This window comes from Apteryx mantelli, chromosome 33, assembly GCF_036417845.1.
Source record: "Apteryx mantelli isolate bAptMan1 chromosome 33, bAptMan1.hap1, whole genome shotgun sequence".
NCBI lineage: Eukaryota > Metazoa > Chordata > Aves > Apterygiformes > Apterygidae > Apteryx > Apteryx mantelli.
Window position 1 is genome coordinate 2,246,262 of NC_090010.1, and position 23,527 is coordinate 2,269,788.

At 48.3% G+C, this 23,527-nt stretch overlaps 2 protein-coding genes across 2 annotated transcripts; both read left to right on the forward strand.

Annotated features, from left to right (window-relative positions):
- The first annotated feature begins 710 nt into the window (after positions 1–710).
- Positions 711–5,299, forward strand: LOC106495068 (keratin, type II cytoskeletal 5-like). The gene is made up of 9 exons (XM_067314059.1): positions 711–1,448; positions 2,277–2,497; positions 3,076–3,136; positions 3,244–3,339; positions 3,463–3,627; positions 3,759–3,884; positions 4,260–4,480; positions 4,603–4,637; positions 4,887–5,299. The coding sequence occupies exons 1-9, from the start codon at positions 783–785 to the stop codon at positions 5,297–5,299; spliced, it is 2,004 nt and encodes a 667-aa protein (XP_067170160.1). The 5' UTR covers positions 711–782.
- A 5,048-nt stretch (positions 5,300–10,347) lies between these two features.
- On the forward strand, positions 10,348–17,703 carry LOC106495073 (keratin, type II cytoskeletal 6A-like). The gene is made up of 9 exons (XM_067314060.1): positions 10,348–11,087; positions 11,693–11,907; positions 13,702–13,762; positions 14,274–14,369; positions 14,683–14,847; positions 15,516–15,641; positions 15,954–16,174; positions 16,541–16,575; positions 16,700–17,703. Exons 1-9 carry the CDS (start codon positions 10,506–10,508, stop codon positions 16,975–16,977), a joined length of 1,779 nt encoding a protein of 592 aa, XP_067170161.1. The 5' UTR covers positions 10,348–10,505; the 3' UTR covers positions 16,978–17,703.
- The last annotated feature ends 5,824 nt before the right edge of the window (positions 17,704–23,527 follow it).

Here is a 23,527-nt window from a genome sequence, read left to right on the forward strand (position 1 = left end):
ATCGTGCCATCAGTTGGCTGGAGATCAGTGCAACGACCATCTCTGGGTAGGTTGGAGGTGCCCTCTGGAGATGCTAATCTCTCCAGAAAGGCAGCCTAGAAAACCTGCCAAAGACTAAATACCTGATTTTAAACAGCCAGAATTTAAGTGAGATGTCACCTACATATAGCATCTCAGAGGCAAATCATGGACCAGCACCTCATGGCACTAGGTATTGAAACAGCTCAAAAAGACAGTCTCTGCCTAACAAATGCAAACAGTCAACAGGCAGACTGCTCTTTGCCTTCAGGCCAAGAAACCCCATAAAATATTTTTGTTCAGATTTAGCAATTTCAGTCCCGCTGCCTTCCATTCAAATGAATTTAGAGAAATGCCCCGCTAAGCTCTGTAGTGATCTGTTGCCAATATCCACAGATATATTCCTCTTTCTCACCTTTTTTTGGGGGGTCCTGAATCTCTGCAAGCATACAGAGACTTTGCATTATGGCTGAACTCTCAGTGCCAGAAATCAGGGAGTTATCTAACTTTTCTAGCTGAGCAGATTCACACCAGCTCCAATAGGTGTGTTTGAGTGCAATCAGTGTTTAACAAGTTCAGTAAGACAGCTGGCTGCCTGGCACGTCAAAACCATGAAGGCACTAAATTGATCTCTTGAATTCCATGCAACCAAGCCCAAATCCCCAAAGGGATAAAAAGGCCATGCCACGCTCTCTTCCATCAGAGAGCTGCACTCTCCCAGTCTGCTGCTTCTTCACTGTGCTGGGCTGTTACCTCCTACTGCAATGAACCGGCAAACTTACAGCATGAGAGCTGGAGGTGGAGGCAAAAGTTTCAGCGCTGCCTCAGCTATTATTCCAAGTAGCAACAGGGCTAGCTTTTGTTCAATATCTATGGCACGATCTGGAGGAGGTGGAGGTGGTTTTGGAAGGCTCATTGGAGGAGGTGGCGGCGGTGGCAGTTGTGCTGGTTTTGGCAGCAAGAGCCTCTACAACCTTGGTGGTACCAAGAGAATTTCCATTGGGGTTGGAAGCAGCTTCCGGGCTGCTTTTGGAGGTGGAGCTGGTGGCGGCTCTGGCCTGGGAAGTGGCGGAGCTGGTGGTGGTCTTGGACTTGGTCTTGGCAGTGGAGGTGGTGGTGGTGGAGGATATGGCTTTGGTGGAAGTGCTGGTGGGCTTGGTTTTGGTGGCGGACATGGAGGTGGTGGAGGCTTTTGCTTTGGTGGAGTAGGTGGACTGGGAGGATTCAGCGGAGGGCTGGGTGGTGGCAGAAGTCTGGGAGGATTTGGTGTTGGCCCACCTGGAGTCGGTACAATCCAAGAAGTGACCGTCAACCAGAGTCTCCTGGCACCCCTGAACCTGGAGATTGATCCAAACATCCAGCAGGTGCGAAAAGATGAGAAGGAGCAAATCAAGACCCTCAACAACAAATTTGCTTCTTTCATTGACAAGGTGAGATTTCTGCCTAAAGTACCACCTAATTGTGATAGAGAGGGAGTGAGACAGTCTCCTATCTACAAAATATGACTCCATAAATCTTCATTCTATTGTATATTTCCTACATGCATGTCTTAATTAAAGTAATTGAAAGAGAACATACTTCTAAACAGTTACAGGACTAGACATTGGAAACTAGTAACAAGAGGATTAGATTTGGGTTTTGTGTCTGAGAAACAAGATATATTAGCTCAAATGGAGTAAGCCAATTCCAGGTCCAGACCTAGCTGCTGAAGAACTAACCCAGCTGTCTCTATTTGGTATCACAGCAGAGGTGATATATCCAGTTTTATTGCCTGTGAGCTAAAGTCCTTTGCCCATTGACTTGTTAAGTCCTTTCTTGGCTTTTACTTGGATAAAGACCTTAAATGGAGTACATATGAGCAAAAGGAAGGGCAATTAAGTACTTGTCTTTTAACCTGTAGTACTCAAATCTTAGCTTAAAGAAGGAAGATAAATATCACTTATAAAGAAGGGAAAACTGAAGGATGTTGAAGAAAGCAAATGATGAAATAGCTGAACCCACATTTTCTAGTGATTGCTCATTAACTTGCTGAATTAAATTGCCTCTAAATAGAACTGCCCACTGATGTCAGATTTGCTTAGCTACTGGATGGGTTCACATAGACCTAGATAATCTGGAGGATATATACAGCTGGACTTACTGGTCTTGGTTTGGGATTCCCTTGGTTTGTACCATCCGTCTGTCTCAGGTACTGATTCTGTCTGTCAGCACGCTCATAGGTATCTTTCGCTAAATACCTTCTGCTTCCCAATGCTCAGGTTCGCTTCCTGGAGCAGCAGAACAAGGTGCTTGAGACCAAATGGACCCTCCTGCAGGAGCAGGGTCAAAAAAACAATACAGGCAAAACCAACATGGACCCACTCTTTGAGGCTTACATCAACAACCTGAAACGGCAGCTGGCCAGCCTGCTGAACGAGCGGGGACGCATGGATGGGGAGCTGAAGAACATGCAAGACCTCGTTGAGGATTTCAAGAACAAGTGAGCGCCTGTTTAATAACACATCCAGGCACCCCACGGTGAAACAGGATGCAAATGGTTCAGCTTAGCACTATGCAGTAGGATTAATCTCACTTAAATTTAGCTTTTCCAAGGTCAAATGTCTAGTCTGAGATATTCATCAAACCTTCTAAGGTAGACAGTGGAAGGAGACAAGTATCTCCAGTCCAACACAAGTTACCTAACTAATCACCCTCTAAGATACAGCTCTCATAAGGTGCCTTTCCCTGCAGAGCCCCCCCAGCAGGAGAAAGGTGGTCCATCAACATTTTTCCAATCAGCAAAGGCAGTTTCAGCCAGAATAAAAGTTTGTGATGACATTTGCAAAGGAAAACCATTTAAACAGACTGCTTTACCTTCCTTGTTCCATCTGCATTATGCCAAAACGTCTTGTTTCAACCCCTTGAGAAAAGAGACACTCATAACTTTGAGCAGGGCAGTCTCCAAGAGGTTGATCTGCAAATCCTATTCCCAGCCCAGATAATCTTGCAGTCCTACCTGTACAACTTTTCCTGCTTACCAAGATGTGATCCAGCGCATCTTTCCTTTCATCCCTGTAGATACGAAGAGGAAATCAACCGGCGCACAGTAGCGGAGAATGAATTTGTGGTCCTTAAAAAGGTGAGTGAGATGGAAGGTGTTACGGATGCGGAGCTTAGCCAGTTCTTGGTTGAGCCAAAGACGAGGTACCAGATGCTGCAGATGTCATTGTGGTTGCTGTTTTCCAGGATGTGGATGCTGCCTACATGATTAAGGTGGAGCTTGAGGCCAAAGTGGATGCCCTGACTGATGAACTTAACTTCCTCCGAGCCCTCTATGATGCGGTACAGATCCTCTCCCCTGATTTCTGTCCTGCTGTCACCCCCTAGACAGTGCCTGCCATCATCATTCATGGCATTTGAAAAGGTAAGTGCAGGAGGCCCATGACCCTGTGTGCTTCCTCCCAGGAGCTGGCTCAGCTCAGTGCACAGGTGTCCGACACCGCTGTCATTCTGTCAATGGACAACAACCGGGACCTGGACCTCAGCAGCATCATAGCTGAAGTCAAAGCTCAGTACGAAGACATTGCTAACAGGAGCCGGGCAGAGGCTGAGGCTTGGTACCAAACCAAGGTGAGCAGATCTGTAGATGCCATGGATGCATTTCTGCAAAAAAACTACCGTTGTCCCTATGTGAAGAAGTTTAATTAACATCCTGACTACCTGGACATCTTAGACTGTTCACTCTTCTTTCCAAACTTCAGTTTGAGGAGCTGCAGGCCACCGCTGGGAAGCACGGAGATGACCTGCGCAATACAAAGGGAGAAATCTCAGAGCTCAGCCGACTGATCCAGCGAATCCGGTCAGAGATAGAGAACATGAGAAGCCAGGTAGGACTGGCAAAAAGAGCCCGCAGAGCCCCATTCCGCAATCCCTTAGTATCACAGCTCTGCTATCTGCCACTGTCGTGCCATTCAGGGACTTCAGCACCTCTACACTGTGACATGCTTCATGGAAGCATGTTGAATTTCCTCCAGAAAGGGGTACCACTTTATATCCTCAGCCCACGTATCATATAACTCTTTCTAGGCTGGCATTTCAACTCCAGCAGTGTTGTGTAGGCTGCAGAGTTAGCTATGGATTAATGATCTCAGTCATAATCATTGTTCATTAATAGTCAGGCCAAAATGGTTTTATTCCTTGGGTGATTCTTGCCCACAAACAAAAGCAGCAATTAGGAGGAGTCCCATTTCCTCCCCTTGCAGTGTGCCACCCTGCAGACAGCCATCGGAGACTCCGAGGAGCGCGGGGAGCTGGCCCTCAAGGATGCTAGGGCAAAGATGATTGAGCTGGAAGACGCCCTGCAGAAAGCCAAAGCTGACATGGCCCGGCAGCTCCACGAGTACCAGGAGCTCATGAACATCAAACTGGCCCTGGACATTGAGATTGCTACCTACAGGAAGCTGCTGGAGGGAGAGGAGAGCAGGTGGGAAAAAAATCCCTGTAGCAGTAAGAATAGAGACAATCGCACTCTCCCTGCAAGCAGGTCGTTCTCCCCGCCTGCCCTCTTCATTTGCACTAACCTTGCCTTTTTTTGCCCCCCAACAGGCTGAGCGGAGAGGGACTGAACCCCATCGGCTACTGTAAGTATCACAGCCCTCGTCTTGTCTTGGGTCCATTGGGAACAGAGTCTGCAGGCAACCTTGGGAAAAGGGCGATTTGGGCCAATTGCTCCAAAAAAGACATTCAGAATCTACCACAAACATTAGTGGCTTGTACAGGGGACAGAAGTCAGGTTAAATTCCTATGGGTCCAGGACCTGATTATGGTCCTTTCTGGAACTGGGTGATTGCCACAGCAGATGTCTGACTCTCTGGTTGTTTTTCTTGCAGCTGTGATCAGCTCCAGCTCTGGCATGGCTGGCGGAGGAGGAGGATTTGGTGGACTGAGTCTAAGTGGAGGAGGTGGCGGAAGCAGTTTCGGTCTTGGAGGAGGCGGTTGTGGTGGAGGCTACAGCTTTGGAAGTGGAGGACTTGGTCTCGGAGGTGGTGGTGGTGGTCTCGGAGGTGGATATGGAGGAGGAAGTGGTCTTGGCCTGGGAGGAGGCAGCAGTCTTGGCATCGCAAGTGGTCATGGCTACGGAGGAGGAGGAGGAGGTGGCAGCGGGCTGAGCACCAGTGGAGGGAATTTCAGCTCTGGAAGTGCAAAAGGCACCAACCCAGGTGTGAAAATCATCTCCAAAACTTCCTCCAGCAAAAAAAGCATAAAAAGCCAAAGCCTGAAGAATGCTGTGCAGCCCGAGTAAAACCAACATGAGACCCTCCACAAAACCAGCACTCCTGCATCACTCCTGCACACCTCCATCCCTCGCCTGCCCCTGTTCCTGCTCCTCACACTGTAGTTGTTAAGCATTTGGGTCCCAATCCAGGAAAAGCAGTGGAGCACACACTAAGCAGATTTCTCAAAGGACCTGAAACAGGTTTAAAAGGAAAACACAGGACTGGGTGATTTTCTGATTGGGGAATGGGAGGGTTTTGGGGTTGCTTTTTCTTTAAATGAGGCTGAGCAGCTTGTTTGTAGTTGCAGCTAGCTGTCCGACATCAGCTAATGCAGATCAAATAGCTGTGAGGATGCAATAACTTGGGGGTTTAGCTCAGTTTAGCATTTGCAGTTCTGGTCCACAGAAGCTCGGGGATGGGCTGGGAACTTGGCTTTAATCCAACCTGCTTTGTCTTCACTGCTGGGATGATCCAAATTCATTCCTTCAAGTTAAGCAACCCGTCTTTATCATACATATGGGTTTTTTTCCTGCTATGTAGAAATACCTTGGGAGGTTGCTGAAAGAACCGAGGCAGTGGTTTGCAAGCATGGGGCCCCTCTTAAAACATGCCTTATTGTGGGAGCACAGAGCCCATTAGGGGTCACTTCAAAGTGACTCATGAGTGCACTCACCTTGAGTGCAGCAGAAAATCCCTCTCTTCCCCAGCCACAGCCAAGCTTCTAAAAATACATCTCCTCCAGATGTGCTGAGCAATTGCAGCTGTCTTTGAAGTCAGGCAGGATGCAACATCCTCATAAACCTGGCCACCGGTTCAGAGAGTAGTATTAGGAAAGCGATTTGAGATAACTGCATCTGAAAAGTGCCACCCACAGGTATGTGGCTTAAACTTGCAAACAGCTTATCTAAAAAGAACCCCAAACTACACTCACGTTCCTTTGCTTTCTCTTCTTAAATGAAAGTTTGCCCCACAGCGGCACCCGTTCAAAACACAAAATGCGGGCAAACACTTCATGCACCAAACAGCTTGCAGGTAATCTTGTGAGTGTATTTTGTCAGAGGAGCCACGTACAACTGATCCAAAGCGTTTGGAAAAGGGCTTGTTCTCTGAATTATCTATTTTTTTTTCATATCAACTGAGGCAGAACATTAATGTTTGGTGTCAAACTGGGTTGTTGTTGTCTCATGCTAAGGTTTTGCGGGAATGGCTTAAAAAGTGCAAAAATCATCCAACAGCCTAAGTCTCATTGACTTCCCCCGCCGTGCTGGTAGCAGCAACCAAGGCAAAAGTCCACTCTAGTGAAAATCACTCTGAACAAACTGCCTGAAGGGCCATGTCCATAGTGCTCCTGGGGGTATTTCAGCTTCTTCACTCCGTGTGGGTTTTCTTGCCAAAAGAAATGCATTTGGTAAGCTGAGAAGTGGAGTCGTGTTTCAGTCCAGCACTAGGGAAATATGGCAACCGGGAGCAGGAGCCCAGAGGCACATCAGTGCCAGTATAAAAGCACCCAAAGTCTATGTTCCCATTTCTAAACCCTGCATTTACCCCTCTAGCACTCCACCGTGTCTTTTTATTTTTGTGAAAGCACCATTAAAAAAAAAACCTGTGGCTTTTTATACTTCAGTGATACTGAAATGATGCTGTGTTTTCCTTCCTTTCTCTTTTTGGAGTGTGTCCAGTAAAACTGGATTGTAACTAACTTATTTGTTCCTGCTTCATTTTACTCTAAAGGAGAATCAGTAGCATGAAATACTTCCCAATCTTCAGCAGAGTGGTGTGAAGCAAACTGGAGGAGGCTTTCATTTTACTTTGGGGAAAAAGTTTCAAAATTTTGAAAAAAATAACAAAAAGTTCAAAATCAGTTGTGTGTCGTCCCAGAACAAATTGAAGGGGGGGAGAAAGAGAAGGAGGAGGTGGTGGGGGGTGGCTTTTCTGCTAAGCAGCAACAAAATTAATCACAGTTCATTTCTTTGCATATTTATGGGGGTTAATCCAAAAAGCCTTTCTTCCATGGCAGGGAGGGTTTTGGCCAGCTTTACTAGCCAGGGCAAAACCCAGATTTTCTTAAAAAGGCAAAGCAAAACCAAGCCTTTACAGGGCTCTGGGGGAGGGTTTTATCAGCATGATCTAGATTCAGGCTGGGTTTCGGTGAGCCAGAGCAGAGCATCTCACCACATGACGCAGCTACTTTGGTCAGCTGTCATAGCCAAAAATCCACCCCAAAACCCCTCAGACAAACATTCATGCCTTATTGCATTTCAAAGAGACAGACGCTTCCCTCTTCCCTGACCTCTCAACATCCCGGCTTTACATAACTCAGAGCGGCAAATGCGAAAGAGCAAGCAAGCACATGCTAACCGAGCAGGTTTACAACACACGCTCACAGCCTCTTCGGCAAGGTCTTGCTGAAACCCAGCTGCACCGACACACGAGAGCCTCAGATCTACCTTCACCCAGGAAATGAAAGGAGCAGCAGGAGAAGAAACCAAAGGCTGGGGACAGAAACGCTCTCCTTGGCCCCTGCTGCCACAGCGGATATTGCAGATGGACGAGCCGAAAATTAGCGATGGTTAAAAAATAGAGTCATCTCGATTTCTTGTACTCTCCCGTGCTAATGCTGATTTACACGGGTGTGAGGAATTAATATAGATAACGACAGCCTAACCTTAACCAACCATGTAAGTTTTGAGTGTCTTTCTGCCAGACTGGGGTGAAAAAAAGCAAACAACAGGGTCCAAAAGAGAAGTGGAGGCAGCTGAGCTCCTGCAAACACCATAACTCTCTCAGCTTGCCCCGTACCCTCTCCCTTGCTCTGTAGAGCTGAGAGATACTGCAAGAACTTTCCTTGTTTTTGTGCCATCGTTCACTTTGCTCTTCAAAACCCTTCGTAATATTCCACTTAATTATGCTTGTCTGCAGCAACAGCCTTTCCTAGAAGAGCGGGGGAGCTAATGAGCGCCTTGAACGCGAATCCTTTTTCATTGCTGTAATTAAAACATTTGCAGCCTGCACTCAGATTCCCAGGTGTGACTTTGCATAGTTCTTTGGAAGTCAAAGGCAGTTCCCCTGCTGGGGTTGCCTGGCCCTGTTCCCCTGGATTTGGCACACAGGTGTCAATTCACATCTGCTGAGGACCAGCAGCCTTAAAAAAACAGATCTCCGTACCTCTGCCTTGCTTGTGACACAATTTACTTAGTTCCAGCATCAACATAAAATCAGTAATATTTATGGAATTGCTTCTGATTTGATGCTATTATTGAAGTTACCTGCCTCTGTCTATCAGACATGAAATCAGGACTTGCTGTGAGCCACAGCAGCTTATGGACCGGTCAAGCAAGCGTGAGTGCAATTTTCCTGCGAAACTTCGCATTTCCAGCACGTTGCAAAGGAGCTGGCACATTCCCACGTCTCCACTCCCAAGGTGAGAGCACCCCCTTGCTACCACTGAGACGCCTCCGTTGCAGCAAGGCGAGCGCGTTGCAACATCGTGCCCAACCATCGGCTTCCCGATAGCTCGGCTGAATGCGCTTCAGGTGCTTGTGACTCACGTTATTGGCAATAAGCAGCGATGGGAATGCTGGAAGGGAAGGATATTTGTGAGCGCTGCTCTTTGTGATTTCAGTAAGGGAAAGAACACCTTCTGCTCACGTTCTTTCAAGTTCCCAGACACAAAAAAAACGACGGTTGGAAACACATCAACAGAAACAAGCTATGAGATGTTGCAGATACCCTTAAGCCGCTAATTTTGGATTAAGTTCCTGCACTTATTGCTCACGTATCCAATTCTGCAAGAATCTGTTTGATTTTGTTGCTTGGGCTTTCATCTCTCTGCCTCGCACTATTATCTTATCTGACAAGTAACCTGCCGGAGGTCAGTGGCCCTCGTCACATGAGGACGCGGCTGGGCAGAGTCTGGCACATGGTTTGCAGATGTTTTTTGTGTGGGAGGGAGGACACATCTTCTCTTATAACCTGTGTCCAGCTCTTCATGGACACGAGAGAAGAGGGTCTCAGCTCTCCTACCTTTAGGCTGTCCTAAAGCACAACAGAGCCCTGCTGCGGGGATTGAAGCACCTGGGAGATGGTTCACCCAAAAGCTCAAGCCCAAGGGGCCAAAGTTACTTCCAAAAATCTTCCAACTGAACGATCTCAGGAGGGGTGAGAGGAAGCTAAAACAAACGCTGGCCAATTCGCCCTCACAGAATGCCTCAAAGAGCTAGCAATGACGTGAAAACTGCATGTTAGACAGTAAATATGGGGGGGGGGGAAAAGAGCAACAAAAATATGATTTCTTACGGAGCTTTTGAACACCGCGCCTGACGAAAAGCAATCCTTTCCATCATCACTTTAATATTTTATAAGTCCCATAATGCTACTTAACGTAATTTAGAGTTATTTTAGAAAGGCGATTCCCTTGCTGTCGCTGAAAGACATGCTAATTAATTTCATGGGTCCTGTTTCTCCTGCAATGAGGGAAGATCATTTTTTGGTAAGATCTCAGAAAATGCTGCCACGAGACAACTGTCACTCAGCTCACGGCTGTAAGCCCACCCCGTGATCATTTAGAGCCCTTTTCCAAAACAAATCAAAAGACCTGCACTGAGAAGTCATCACCTTTTGCTGCAGACTTTCAAAGCTGACTAGAGTTCATGCACGTCCAGTCCCAGACCAGGCATCCTCGGAAACCTCAGCCCCTATTTGTGTAGATATCCCATCCTGCCCTTTTAGCTGCCCAATGTGTTAAACCCTAACCTTAACCTTGCAAAGACTTCGGCGCAAGGAAGTTAACTCAATGAGCGAGCCCACAAAAGTTATTCTCCGTGCTCATGTAAGGAAAAGCAGCTCCCAGGGTCTTGGGAGAGTCATGTTGCATCCTGCTCCGGAGCGCGGACTTCAGTGAGTCGTCCCATTCAATTCTAATTTCATGACTCAGAGCAGCAGGCTTTGGCGGGGGGAGCTCTATCACTCCGTTACTTTCTTGCCTGCAAACAATGCATTTTTCAGTGCCTCGCCGTAGCCTAGGTGTGTTTGACAAGGCAAGTTGCTGCAAGGCACATCAAGTTCTGAATTCCCGTGCCAAGTTTTCCAAGCAGATAAAAGAGGAGGCTCCCAAGCTCTCCCATCACAGGGGTTTCTGTCTCCGTTGCCCTCTGCTCTTTTCCTGCAGCTCAGCTTATATTCACCACTTTTTTTTTCCTCCTGCTCTTTGCATTTCCAGTTAAACGAGCCACCATGAGTCGGATCTCTTTCAGATCATCTACTGGAGGGGGCATGAGGGGCTTTAGTTCAGGTTCTGCTATCGTAGGAGGTAGCAGTGGTGCCAGAAGCAGTTTTAGCTCTGTCTCTGTCTCCAGAGTTGGAGGAGGAAGAGCCGGAGGTGGAGGAGGCTTCGGAGCTGGTGGTGGCTTCGGCAGCAGAAGTCTCTATAACCTAGGTGGAAGCAAAAGAATTTCCTACAGTTCAGTCGGTGGAGGTCTACGGAGTGGAGCCGGTGGTGGATACGGCTTTGGTGGAGGAGCAGGATATGGTGTTTGCTATGGTGGTGGAGCAGGAGCTGGTTTTGGCTTAGGAGGAGCTGGTGGTGGTGGCGGCTATGGGCTGGGCAGTGGATTTGGGGTGGGAGGTCCTGGATTTGGTGGTCGAGGTGGTCCCGGGTTCGTTTGCCCACCGGGCGGCATCCATGAAGTGACCGTCAACCAGAGCCTCCTGGCACCCCTCAAGCTGGATATTGACCCCGAAATCCAGAAGGTGCGAACGCATGAGCGGGAGCAGATCAAGACCCTCAACAACAAATTTGCTTCCTTCATCGACAAGGTGAGAGTTTGGTCTGAAACCATCAGTCTGTGCATATTCTGAGGTGCCTCAGGAAAGAACAAAAGGAAGAATATTCCTTTGGATTTGGGCACTTGCTTGAGCTAATCCCAGGCAACAAATAGCATGGCTTTGGCATTAGAAATTCCCGCTGGCTGAAACCTAATTGTCTTAAATTTCCTCTTTGCAAGGATGAGTTTTTCTAGCATCTCACTTATCCCCCTGCTGTCTCCCCCTCAAAACAAACAGCCCTGGGGCTGGATGAATCTTCTGCTGGTGTAAAATGGCAAATTCCACAGAACTCAATGGGATACCACCAGTTTAAACCATTAAGGCAGTCAAGCTGAGTGCCTGAAGTTGCAAATGCAGGTGTTTGGCCTGCTTAGCAGCCCTCAAAAGATCCCACTAAGCGTCTCAGGTGCTTTTGATACTTTGGAGAACTTGGTGCCCTAAAGTCCTGCAGGAAGATCCCAGCCATTTCTGCCCTGTATTTCCAGTGTCTTTCTACCTCTCCTTTCTCTGTACTGAGTGACCCCTCCTTTTCCTGGCAGTGGGTTTTGCGCATTGCTCATGTGGATTCAAGCATATGCCTGTTTTTGTTTTCCCAGGTGCGATTTTTGGAGCAGCAGAACAAAGTACTAGAGACCAAATGGACCCTCCTGCAAGAACAGGGTCACACAGTCACCAGAAAGTCCCTTGAGCCCCTTTTTGAAGCCTACATCAACAACCTCAGACGGCAGCTAGACAGTCTTATGGGAGAGAGGGGAAGGCTGGACTCAGAACTGAGGAACATGCAGGACTTGGTGGAAGATTTTAAGAACAAGTAAGAAATCATGCTCCGTAGTCTAGATTATTAATAGCTGTGAAAATCGGGGCAGGCAGTTCATGCTCTCAGGAGCATGCCTGGGATTTGCACTAGATTCCCTATCCTATTTGCAAAGATGAATATACAGAAGCGAAACCCAGTCTCAGAGTTACCTCTTGTTATGCCAAATTTCTTACATGCAGGATCAGCATTTAGCGCAGAATTCATTCACCCACGGGAAGCTGCTCCAGTGTGACGGGGGTCACAGTCTGATCCCATGACTTTCCTGAAACCAAACACCTGGAGAAGGCAAAATGCATAGCACATGAGCATAAGGGGCATGCAAAACGGATTGAAACAGAGCCATAAACCGTCAGTTCCAAAAATTCCCCAAAAGACCAATGTGTTTTTCTCTTTTGCAGAGGAAATTCCAGCCTTTCCAGAGAGGCCCAGGCTATCTGTTTGCGCTTGGGCTCATTCAACTCTGGTCACGTGAAAGATGCTCAGCTCCTCTGAGGCCGTTGTCTGGGCTCCCTCTAAAGTAAACCAGAGAAAAAGATTTCCCCAGGGGAGGCAATTTATCCCACCTTAAGATAAGCTGGCTGGTCCGGGTGGGATGGAGCCTTTCAAGGACATACAGTCTGCCTCCACCGCTCACAGAGGGCTTTTAGGTGTTTTGTTTCGTTTTGTTTTGTTTTGTTTTAAGGTGAGGCAGCTAATTTTTAGATGACTGAATTCTGGCAAGAAAAATCTCTCCCTTATTCAAACAGATCTGGCCAAGTGCAAACTTGAGAAAAACACCTGGAGGCCTGAAATATGTTTATATTAAATAGTTAAATACGCAAACAGACAGATTTTGGGGGAAACGGCATTTAAAGCTGACATGATGGACTGACATGAATTAGCTTCTGGTAAATTGTACTTGGGTGCATTTCAGGTCTTGATACATATGATAGTCTTTTATAAATACTGATAAGGCCAAAAATGACCAAGGAGATTGCATGGATTTTGGAGCTACTGCCTGGGAAGAGATTGTCTATATTTCAAGTCTACAGTCGTTTCCCAGTCTACTGGCATTTTTTCTCTTCTTCCCATGTCCATTTGGAGATCCATCTGCAGGGATACCTATGCCAATATTAGTTAGAGAACTGGCATAAACTTGCCTTTAAAATCTGGGTCTCTGCCTCAACAGCCTACATGTTTTGCCTACTTTCTAGCTAAGCCCTGCCCTGATTATCTGATGAGAAGATATTGCTCAGAGCCATAAAAAGTTCTGCAGAAGCATAGTCAGAGCATAATGATCTGCTCTTGCACAATCACGGCTCAAGAATCACAGACTTTTTTTTAATTAAATGGTTCAGCAGGTTATTCAGAACCATTACCATTATTATAATATCAAATATCAAATTGTTACATTATTATATATTTGTAGGTATTGCAATGAAGCTTCACTGAAAGCCTTTGCATAACTTCGCTTTGGGCAAAGGTCACCAAAAATACCAGCTCCTGCCCTCCTACTGAAACGGGCTCTGATCCTGCATGCATTTATGCATAAGCTGCATTTTAAGGACAGTGATTAGTATTTATTAATTTTAGCCAGGACTACTCACACCATGGAGTCTTTGTAGGTTCAGAGTCAGTAATCATTTGCTCTGCATCTACTCTGGATTGTAAACAACTGGAAGTCTTAGTAAGGAATATATCCGTGAGCCACAACTAATAATATGGGACCAGAGTGGTCCCATCTCTGCTTCCCATGCTGGCTTTGCTCTTCATTTCCAACAAAGCCCTCTCATTCGTTTATCCTAACAGATATGAAGATGAGATCAACCGGCGCACCGGTGCAGAGAACGAGTTTGTGGTCCTCAAGAAGGTGAGTGAAACGGGGAGTTATGGGATGGACCCTGAAAGGAATTCAGCACGCAAAGTCCAACCAAAGCCAGTGGGAGTTGGAGTCCACCAATTTCACAGTTGGGACTTGTGTGAAGATGTGATGCCGGGATGTTGAGGTTGGGCTCTGTCAGTTCCTCTTCAGGGCACTTAATGGGCATAACCTTCTCCATGACAATGACTATATGGCACAGTTGGAGGAGCTGCCATGTGGTCTGAAGATAGGTCCTCAGGCTGCAGTTACAAAACACCTGGCTTCTTGTGTCTCAGTCCAGGTCTGACTCCCGGTCACATCTGCAAGAGTCAGAGCTTTGCCCTTTGACCAAGAACCTGGTTCTGGCTCACAAACAACATGCCCAACATTACACTAAAAACTGCCTTGACCATAGCAATATAAAAATAACAGACCTGGAAGCAGAGCGATGGTCCTACTGGCGTCCTGAGGTCCCTTGGCTTGTGGCATCACCGGAAGTCTTTGGCTTTCTTTTCTTTAGGATGTGGACGGCGCTTTTATGAACAAGGTTGAGCTGCAGGCCAAAGCAGACTCGCTGGCAGACGAAATTAACTTCCTGAGAGCTCTCTACGAAGCGGTAAGCAGCCTGCCCCCCCGCTAGCATCCTCCACAGCTCCCCACCATACGGCTCTCAGTACCTGCTCATTTCTTATATGGCAACATAGAGCTCTGGCCACCAGGCTAGGTGCTTTACAGGCAGTAAAACTGCCTTTTTGAAGTTACAGTGTAGCTGTAAGACAGAGGAGGACAGACAGGTAGAGATGGAATAGGGGAAAACACAAGAAAATGACAGGAGAGCTTGACAAAGAGGACTCCTAGGACCTCTCTTGCCTACATGTTTTCCACTCTAGATACCAAACAACTGATTTCATTTTTTGCATCTTCTGCAGGAATTGTCCCAAATGCAGCAGCAAGTATCCGACACCTCTGTGGTCCTGTCCATGGACAACAACCGAAACCTGGACCTCAACAGCATCATTGCAGAGGTCAAAGCACAGTACGAGGACATCGCCAACAGGAGCCGGGCAGAGGCTGAGGCTTGGTACCAAAACAAGGTGGGTAACTGGCATGACAAACGGGGCTCGCAGGAAGGTAATTTTTGTGATTCTTTGGCATCATGTTAGCTGTCAGGAGGCAGGACAAACAGGGAAAGGATCCCAGTGTTACTCCAGAGATGAATTTATCTTTCTGTGTGTGTTGCAATAGGCTTTTGAGTACAGATATCCACAGTTTGCTCTTGCAACGCTATACTGGACCAGCCTTACTTTCCCCATGGTGAAACCAAGGGATGTAACGCTTAAATGTTTGACCCTGGATTCACAGTGAGCCACTGGGACATCTGACCTTAGATGCAGAGCATTCCTCTTTCCCTCACAGTATTTTATAGTAGGCCAGGCTATGCACAGCCTATAGCTGCTCTGTGCGGTGCCATAGCCTTGTTCCTAGTACCATGTTACGAATATGAGGAAGTCTTGAGGACATTACTGAGTCCTGAAAACTGTATTTAGTAGAACCTGTGCACTTGTATACTGATAACTATGAGCCAAGGCTGTTATTCCAGGGACAGCTATCTCACAGGGAGGTGGCCCTCCTTAACCAAAATTCAGACCGGTGCTTTGTAGCATCAGGTGGTTCGGGAATAAAAGGACAAGGGCTGCTCACCGTTCCTGGGCCCAGAGCCCTGCAGTACCTAACCAGCCCTCTTCTTCTTTCTGCATACCAGTATGAGGAGCTCCAAGTCTCCGCTGGGCGGCATGGTGATGATCTGCGCAACACCAAGATAGAAATTTCAGAGATCAACCGGATGATCCAGAGGCTGCGGAATGAGATCGACAGTGTGAAGAAACAGGTAGGATGGGGAAGCTCCAGCCTGCAGCAGAGCAGCCGCTGCAAGGTGGAGGGCAGGAGTGAGGTGATGGGTTTCCTGGACAGTGTAAAGAGTCAGCTCCTGGCTTCGGAGCAGGGCTGGAAGGGGCAGCATGAGAAGGAGCACGGCCCTCTCTGTCTCTACACATCAGAGAAGGTCCCACAGCATGAGGATGCACTGCAACAGCCACTTTCTTGCTGGGGAAGCAAGTCATGAGCTATCAAATGAACCCAGCAAAGGCAAGGAGATGTAGGGGGCAGCCCAGTTAAACAACTCCATTTCCCTCGCTTGCAGTGTGCCAACCTCCAAGCAGCCATCGCTGAGGCAGAGGAACGTGGGGAGATGGCCCTCAAGGACGCCAAGGCAAAACTGACCGAGCTGGAAGATGCCCTGCAGAAGGCCAAGGCAGACCTGGCTCGGCAGCTCCGCGAGTACCAGGAGCTCATGAATGTCAAGCTGGCCCTGGACATCGAGATCGCTACCTACAGGAAGCTGCTGGAGGGAGAGGAGAGCAGGTGAGCTCAAGCATATGGTCTTGCTGTGCGCTGCTCTTCAGAGGGGTGCACCTCCTTGGGCTCAGAGAGATCACTCCTCCCAGTGGACTGGAGCGCCAAGTGACGTGATGCGACAACAGAAATCAGAGTATTTTTAAACTGTGAGCTTTCTAGAAAAGGCTGAGCTTGTCCAGCTCTTGGCATCTTTTGCACTACGGAATCCCAGCATTAGCACCATCACCCTTCATTTGGGATGCAGACATACCCCACCGGAGGAGAGTCCCTACTAAAGGCCATGGAAGTCATAGTAGATGGTCCTAGCAGCTAATGTTATATCTTATCTGGGTTTGGCATTATCGCTTACTTTCCTTCCTCCTATCCCAACAGGCTCGCAGGAGAAGGAGTTGGAGCCGTGAGCGTCTGTAAGTAACTGCACCTTCTACCTATCGTTGCTCGTCTCCCTGCCGCAGAGGTGACCGCATGGGTCCCCCTTGCTCTGGGGAGCCAGAAGTGTCTAAGGCGGGTGTATGCTGTGTTTCCTTGCAGCTGTGGTGAGCACCTCAAGCGGAATGGGCTATGGCAGCAGCGGCATGGGCGGAGGTCTCGGCATGGGCGGAGGTGGCGGCGGCGGCGGCAGCAGCGGCTACAGCATGAGCAGCAGCAGTGGATTCGGCATGGGAGGTGGAAGCGGAGCACTCGGCGGGGGGCTGAGCTACGGCGGAGGCAGCTTCAGCTCCGGAAGCGGACGAGGCATCAGCTCGAGCACGGGAAGCAGCATGAGGATCGTTTCCAAGACCACTACCAGCAAAAAGACCATCAGATAAGGATGGCGAGCCTGGGTTTCGAACGACAGCGTGTTTCCTGCCTTCTGAAAGCAAGTGCTGCCCTACGAATCAGTGGTGTAAATAGCTGTGCTAGACCCTCTCCTTCTCGAAACCTTCGCCCTCGTCCCTAGGGGCACTGGGTGAGACAAGGACCCGCCACAAGAATCTGGAGCACCTTTGGCTAAAACATAGGTTGTACCCTCTGTCATCAAGAGGGCTTTGGAGCACGTGACGGTCCCCAGCAGTGGCCCTCTTTCAGCACAGTACTTGTTCTTCCATTCCGACTTCACGTCCCCTCTGGAGTCATGTATTTAACGCGAAGCAGAAGCACTTTGCTGAATGGGGACAGCTCATTCCTTCAGATTTTGGGGTATTTCCAGGAGCGTTTTTCCACTGCTAACTGCTGCCTGGATGCAGCTCTGCAGAGAAGATCATAGCGGCAGCCTTGTGAAATCACAGTTCCAGGTCCTCAGCAGTGAAAATAGCTCCAAGGCACTCTAAAACCCTCTCTCTGCAACACGTGTTACAACCTCCAAATGTTTTGTTTGCAACTAAAGATATTTCTAGCCCCTTCTGTTTTTCTGAGATACCCATGGGAAAGGTTATTGCTTTTTGCATATATGAATTGCCACACTTATTTCTAACTCTTTGTCCTCATGGCTATAGCCTCTTGACTTCAGGCCTACCATACTGTATGTCCAATAAAGAGCATTTGTCATTTTTAAATCTGCTGCTTTTTGACTGCATTTACTTCTCTGCGGACCCAGTCACTGATGGGTGCTGTCCCCAGCTGGAGTGAGGGCCCTCTGTAAATAGCCCATAAGAAAGGACTGTTGCCTTGAGGAAATCAAGCTCAATTTTAGGACTCAGGCTTCGGTGTGGCCCTAGGACAGGCTGGGGTGGGTGGAAAGGAGGTTTAGATGGATGCAGAACTGAGGTACGGGGAGTCTAAGCTGCCCCAGGTCTGAGCCAAAAGCTGAATCTCTGCACGCCTCGGAGTGAGGAAGCACAGGGGAGTGGGAAAAGGAAGGCAGTTCCCAAAGGTTTCACCAGGATTCAGGGGTTAACACTTTTGGTGCTCAGCTCAGACACTCAGCCAGCCCAGTCCCTAGTTATCGATGCAAACAGGGACAAATCCTGCGGCAGACAAGTACAGCTCAGTCTGGCATCCGCGCTGTGGCAAGGATGTGGCAAGAACAGCATCAAATGGGGGCTGGGGGTCTCCTCATCGGAGTCCCCGGGAGGGGAGCGGAGAGCTGAACGCTGCCGTAACCAAAAAGAGCAATTGAGAGCGTGGGCAGCACTTGAAAAATGGGCAGACACAGGCTGAAGCTCCAAATATCCCACCACACGCAGCATTTGTGCATCAAGGTTACCCTAGTACACACAAGTACTCACTAAATAGCACTTAATGAACCTGAGGTCTTCCAAGCTGCCCACAGGACCCAGCCTCCCAATACCCACCCAGCTCCCAGGGAGGTTTTACAGACCTGCCTCAATGGAGGATTTCAAGCAGTTCCTCACTGTTCCCGGGCTCCCTCCTGTGGCTCCGCAAGGATCCCCTGGCTCTTGCTCCCTGCAGCATTTCAGACCATGCACGAATCCTGGGAGCAGCAATAGGAACCAAAGTGCAAAGTGGGAACCTAGAGGCAAAGGCAGCAGCTGGAACGTAAACCGAGGGTGGGAAAGGGGCCGGTGCTGCAGGGGACTAGATGAAGACAGGACCTACAGCCTGTTGGAGACATCAGTCCCAGAGGGAAAGCACCCCCTCTTCCATGTTGGCCAACCCACATTCCCTGGTGTGGTGCAAACTCTCAGCCCCTTCGAACTCCAATATCGGATACACCCAGGCAGGTCCCTGGGAGAGAGGAAAGGGGGTACTGGCCAAGCCCGGCTGCAAGGCAAAAGCACCTCATGCCCAGCGTGATGGAGAACACACTGCGTGGTTCGACGCAGGGAAACTCTGGTGCCCACCGGACCCCAGCGCACCCAAGTGCAAGGCAGAGGCGTGCAAGTGCTGGACCACCCATTGCCATGTCTCCAGCAGGTAGGGGCCCAGAGCAAGGGAAAAGCCCAGTGCAAGGGCTCAAAACACCCACAGTCCTGCCATGGGGCTGGGGCTTAAACCCATGAGTCTCTCCTCCAGCACGTGGGAAAAGATGCCTGGCCTCAAGGGAGCAAGTGCATGGGTTGCAACGCGCTGGTGCGCAGGAGAATGATGGCTTGGGGAAGGTCGAGGCACCCCAATTACACCAGAGAAGGTCTTGTGCAAGGGTGAGTAGGTTGGGCTTCAGCCATTTAGCGTTTTGCATCAGCAAAACATCACGCATCATCAAGCATCTGACCATCTTTCTAAGGCTGTTTTAAGGAAACGGACTGCAGCTTGCAAAGCAGAGGCTATTCCCTTGGTGACAGGCAGGGTATGCCAGCTGGGCTTTATTATTAAACTCGTGTGTGTGTGTGTGTGTGTGTGTGTGTGTGTGTGTTTTTTAAATCAATGAAAACTTCCAGAATCAGAGGGTTTTGTTTTTTAAACAGACATGCATACAACACATTGCTGTACCATGACATGTGAGCCACAACCAACAGAGAACCTGCAGTTAAAATTGGTTATAAGCTGATCTGCCACATCCTTACCCATCCCGTGGTACCTGGGTGTCTCTGCAGCCTCCACCAGTCTGATGCCACAGGCTGCTGTTGGATCCTTCTCCTGTAATCTGAGGGTGAGGATCCCATACGGAAACCCCACCTAGGAGCCAACAGTCAACTGCACATCCCTCAAGGCCTCTCAGCTCTATACTCTGGGGGTGTAGGAAGAGGAGCAAGAGAAACATGAAAATACCTTGCTGGTGTCCCACCACGTCTTGTGCCTTCTCAACCCAGAGAAGTCTCCATCGCTCCTGCGGCATCTCACTGAGTTGCTTTGATATTTCTCCAAATGCATTTCCCTCTGTCTTTCTCTTCTGCTTCTGAAGTGCCCTACTTCAGGAGCTGTGTTTCCTGGGAGCATGGAGCTCAGCGTAAGCTCTACCAAGGCAAAAAAAAAAAAAGTAGTGAGCAGCTATCAGTCTCTTTTCTGTTTCCATGGGTTGTGTTTTAAGAGTCCACCCTGGTCACCTCTTCTCCAATAAAGCAGACAGCAGATGCAAAAAGCCATCTTCCAGGCATCTATTTCTGATTTGCAGAGACTGGAGAACTCTCAAATTCAAGTCAAATTTGACAAATAATTTTACCTGGCAATATAAGCAAATATTCTGGAATTTTAAAAAACTATTTTTTTTAACCAACATCACATGTCAACATTTCCTACGGAAACAACTCCCTGTAACATTTCCACATGAAACACTGTAGCTTTTGACTCAAAAGCCAATTTTTCATCAGAGAGCTCACACTCTTTTTTTTAAATTTCTAAATGGTTTACATAGCCTGAAAATGAAATAAAACATGAAAATGGCTGCAGGGAAGGTACACAAGACGCAACAAAACCAGCTGCAGAACAGTATTCCCCGCTACGATCTGCGAGGCATGTCCCAGTCTGAGCGTTGCTATTTAAACAGGGCTGCAATATGCCGCTGCCCAGAGCGACGGGAGTTCGGCGTACGCCAGGCGCTGCGCGGCGGCAGCTGGCGACCTGCGGGCTCGCACACGGTGGCATACAGCAGTGCACTGTAAATAAACATGAGGCCTCTCCAGCCCAGGGCACTGTGACCAGACACGCTTTCTGGGACATAGGGATAATCCTCGTTATCTCGCCAGCTGCACGCTCTACGAATGGCATTGCGTGGATCTGGTTCATTTTAACAGGGAGAAATTAAACTTCACACAAACTCTGCTGCTCTCTGGAAGGAAACCCGTACTGGGAACACGCTTGCATGCAGGACAGAGCTGTGGGACAGGACACATGCAGGTGCAGAGCTGATCTGAAACAACAGGACTTTCCAGCAACACAGTCCTGTACCTTTCCAGCACCACAGTGCCTGGTGCTCTTTATCAGGAGGAAAGGCTTACCCTGGGGCCACGAGAAAGGAGGAGACATTACAACACTGCTGTGATAACCTTCAGTATTGAAAGACCTTGCTTTCCACGTGGAGCTCGGTGGAGATCTTAGCCTCAGCAGACCTACTCATGGATTAAAGACGGGCTCACAAAGAGTTACAATGGAATTTAGGATATTTAGATTTCTTTGGGTACCATCATCTAAGCATCAGAACTGGACGAAGGAGGTGTCAGCTGATACCCATCTAAGGCCAGAGACTCTTTTAACATACTACAAGCCATAGGGGGAAATGAGACCTCCCCGTTCTGCATGAAGCATCTGGCAACAACAGCAATAATGAAGGTGAAGTTATTCCAGAACCCTGGGCTGCATCGGTGTCTCTGTGCTAGCACAGAAATTAATTATCTGGAGAAAGCAGGTCACACCTACACTTCAAAGTCATCTAATAGTTATAGCTCACTGGCCTCCAGATACTGCTGGGAACAGGCTCAAAGGACTGCAACACCCATCACAGGGCAACACCTATGGGAAAGCTTCTGAGGAGTTCATCCTAATTCATCCCTTCGGGAAATGAGATTCCCAGGCACTGGCCTCCCGTTCAGGAGCTCTCGGAGGTTCCCAACCCGCAGCACAGGGACACTGTGAGTCACGTGGTCCCTCATGGAAAAAGCTCAGGGTGACCAGCTTCATTAACTCGGGATGAAATAGTAAATTGCAGTCAAAATAAGCAGTGTTTGATTTTAGGTTAGCAGCCCAAGTTTAACCCAAAGGCTTTAATTTAAGCAATTAACCTAAATTACAGCCTTCACTTTACTGATAATTAAACTGAGATTAGGTAGCACAGGTGAACCAGCCCAAGCTAGTAAGACACACTCTTATTTTATGAATGTATGTATTTTTGCAAGGAAAACACACAGAGGCACTTTTAAACATCTCAGCCTTGTCTGAGAAAGGATATCCATCATCCAGACAAAAGCTTCCAGGGCAGATGTTGGAGAAGAGCAGAGATGCCAAGAGAAGGCAGAGAGGAGTTGATAAAAAACTGTCGGAGGTACCACCTGCTCACTCTCCAGGTACACAGAAAATGGGTCCAATTTCTCACTCGGAGGGTCTGAGTTGCCTTTATTGCCCTGGTATAGCCAGAATTCACTTTCTTACTCTCAAAGGAGTATTTATTACCTTGACATCAGCATGGTGCCAGAACTAAACTCAGCCAGGACTTTACCCCCAGGTTTACAGTCTGCTGTAGTGGCATCTCCTGCCTCTGGGTCGGGGGCTCATGCCCGACACCACCTGCTCCCTCTGCTCAGCCTGGGAGGGAAAAATGAAGAGGGGAAGGGAAGAAAGAGGCTTTGGAGCCTGCTCAACCTCACAGTCAGCCTCGGCCACATCGGGGGGGGGGGGTTTCTCACCTGGCCCAAACACAGCCCCCTTTTTTTGAATTAGGAGAAAAAACTACTTGAGGGAGTGCAAACATTATCCTCTGGATAATGCTGGAAGGAATGATGTGGAGGAAGAAAACTCCATATCAGAGCAGCTATCTGCATCTGAAAAGCAAATTCATTTACATGCCCAGAGCTGCAGAGTGCATGGGAGACACTCCCCCAGGAGCTACCTGGAAACCCAGTGTTTCATCAACAGAGCAGGGTGGGGGCCCCCGTGCCATCACCCCATACCCCAAACCTGTAGCTACAGCTCCTGGTGCTCCCTGTTCTGCCTTTTGTAATTACCTCTCCTCTCAAATTCCTTCCAGATGAGTGACAACCGCATCACCTCCACCCTAGTGCCAATGTGAAATGGAAAGAAATTAATTTCTTTTTACTTGGTTGGAGGAGCTGTGTTATTACTATTATTAACAATAGACTCCAACGCAGTTGGCATATTCTTTGGCCAAAAAAGACAAGTTTCATATGTAAAAGGAGCCTGAGGGGAAAAGGAAAGTCCTGACGCATCACGCTGTTAGTAACCAAGGGTGGGTTTCAGGCTGGCTAACTTTGTATGCCCTGAGTCAGCCATCTGGTCTACCCGCACAGTGCTGAAGATGGAAAGCAATCTCCAGGGGCTTTCCTTCCATCTCTCTTAGGATGGGAGGATCTATCATCTGGTGGTGATCTCCACTATGTCGAGAGCTGAAAGCCTTTTAGATAGCCAAAGTCATGCAAGAGAGCAATTCCCAAAGGAGCCATAGGCATTTAAGGAGAAGGCTGGCAGCTTGCATCCGCTTCTGAGTATTTTGCTGTCTGGGACTTACATCTCCCATGAATCAAGCACACCATGGGGAGGTGGGAGGGAAAGGTCAATCTCATGCATGCAAGTCATGATATATGTCAAGTGGTGGGCAAAGCCCAACACTGATCAGTAATCCTCTACCTTTTGGGTGCAGATCCATTGGTTGCAATCCATTTACTTCCAATTCCCACAGACCCAGTGAGACAGCCCTGCTGGGCAAAAATTGCAGGAGCAAGCCCTTGTTTACAATAAAAGCTCAGTCTTCTAATTGACACCAAAATAAATAATTGCTATTTATTCTCCTCCTCCTTTTTAAAAGTAAAT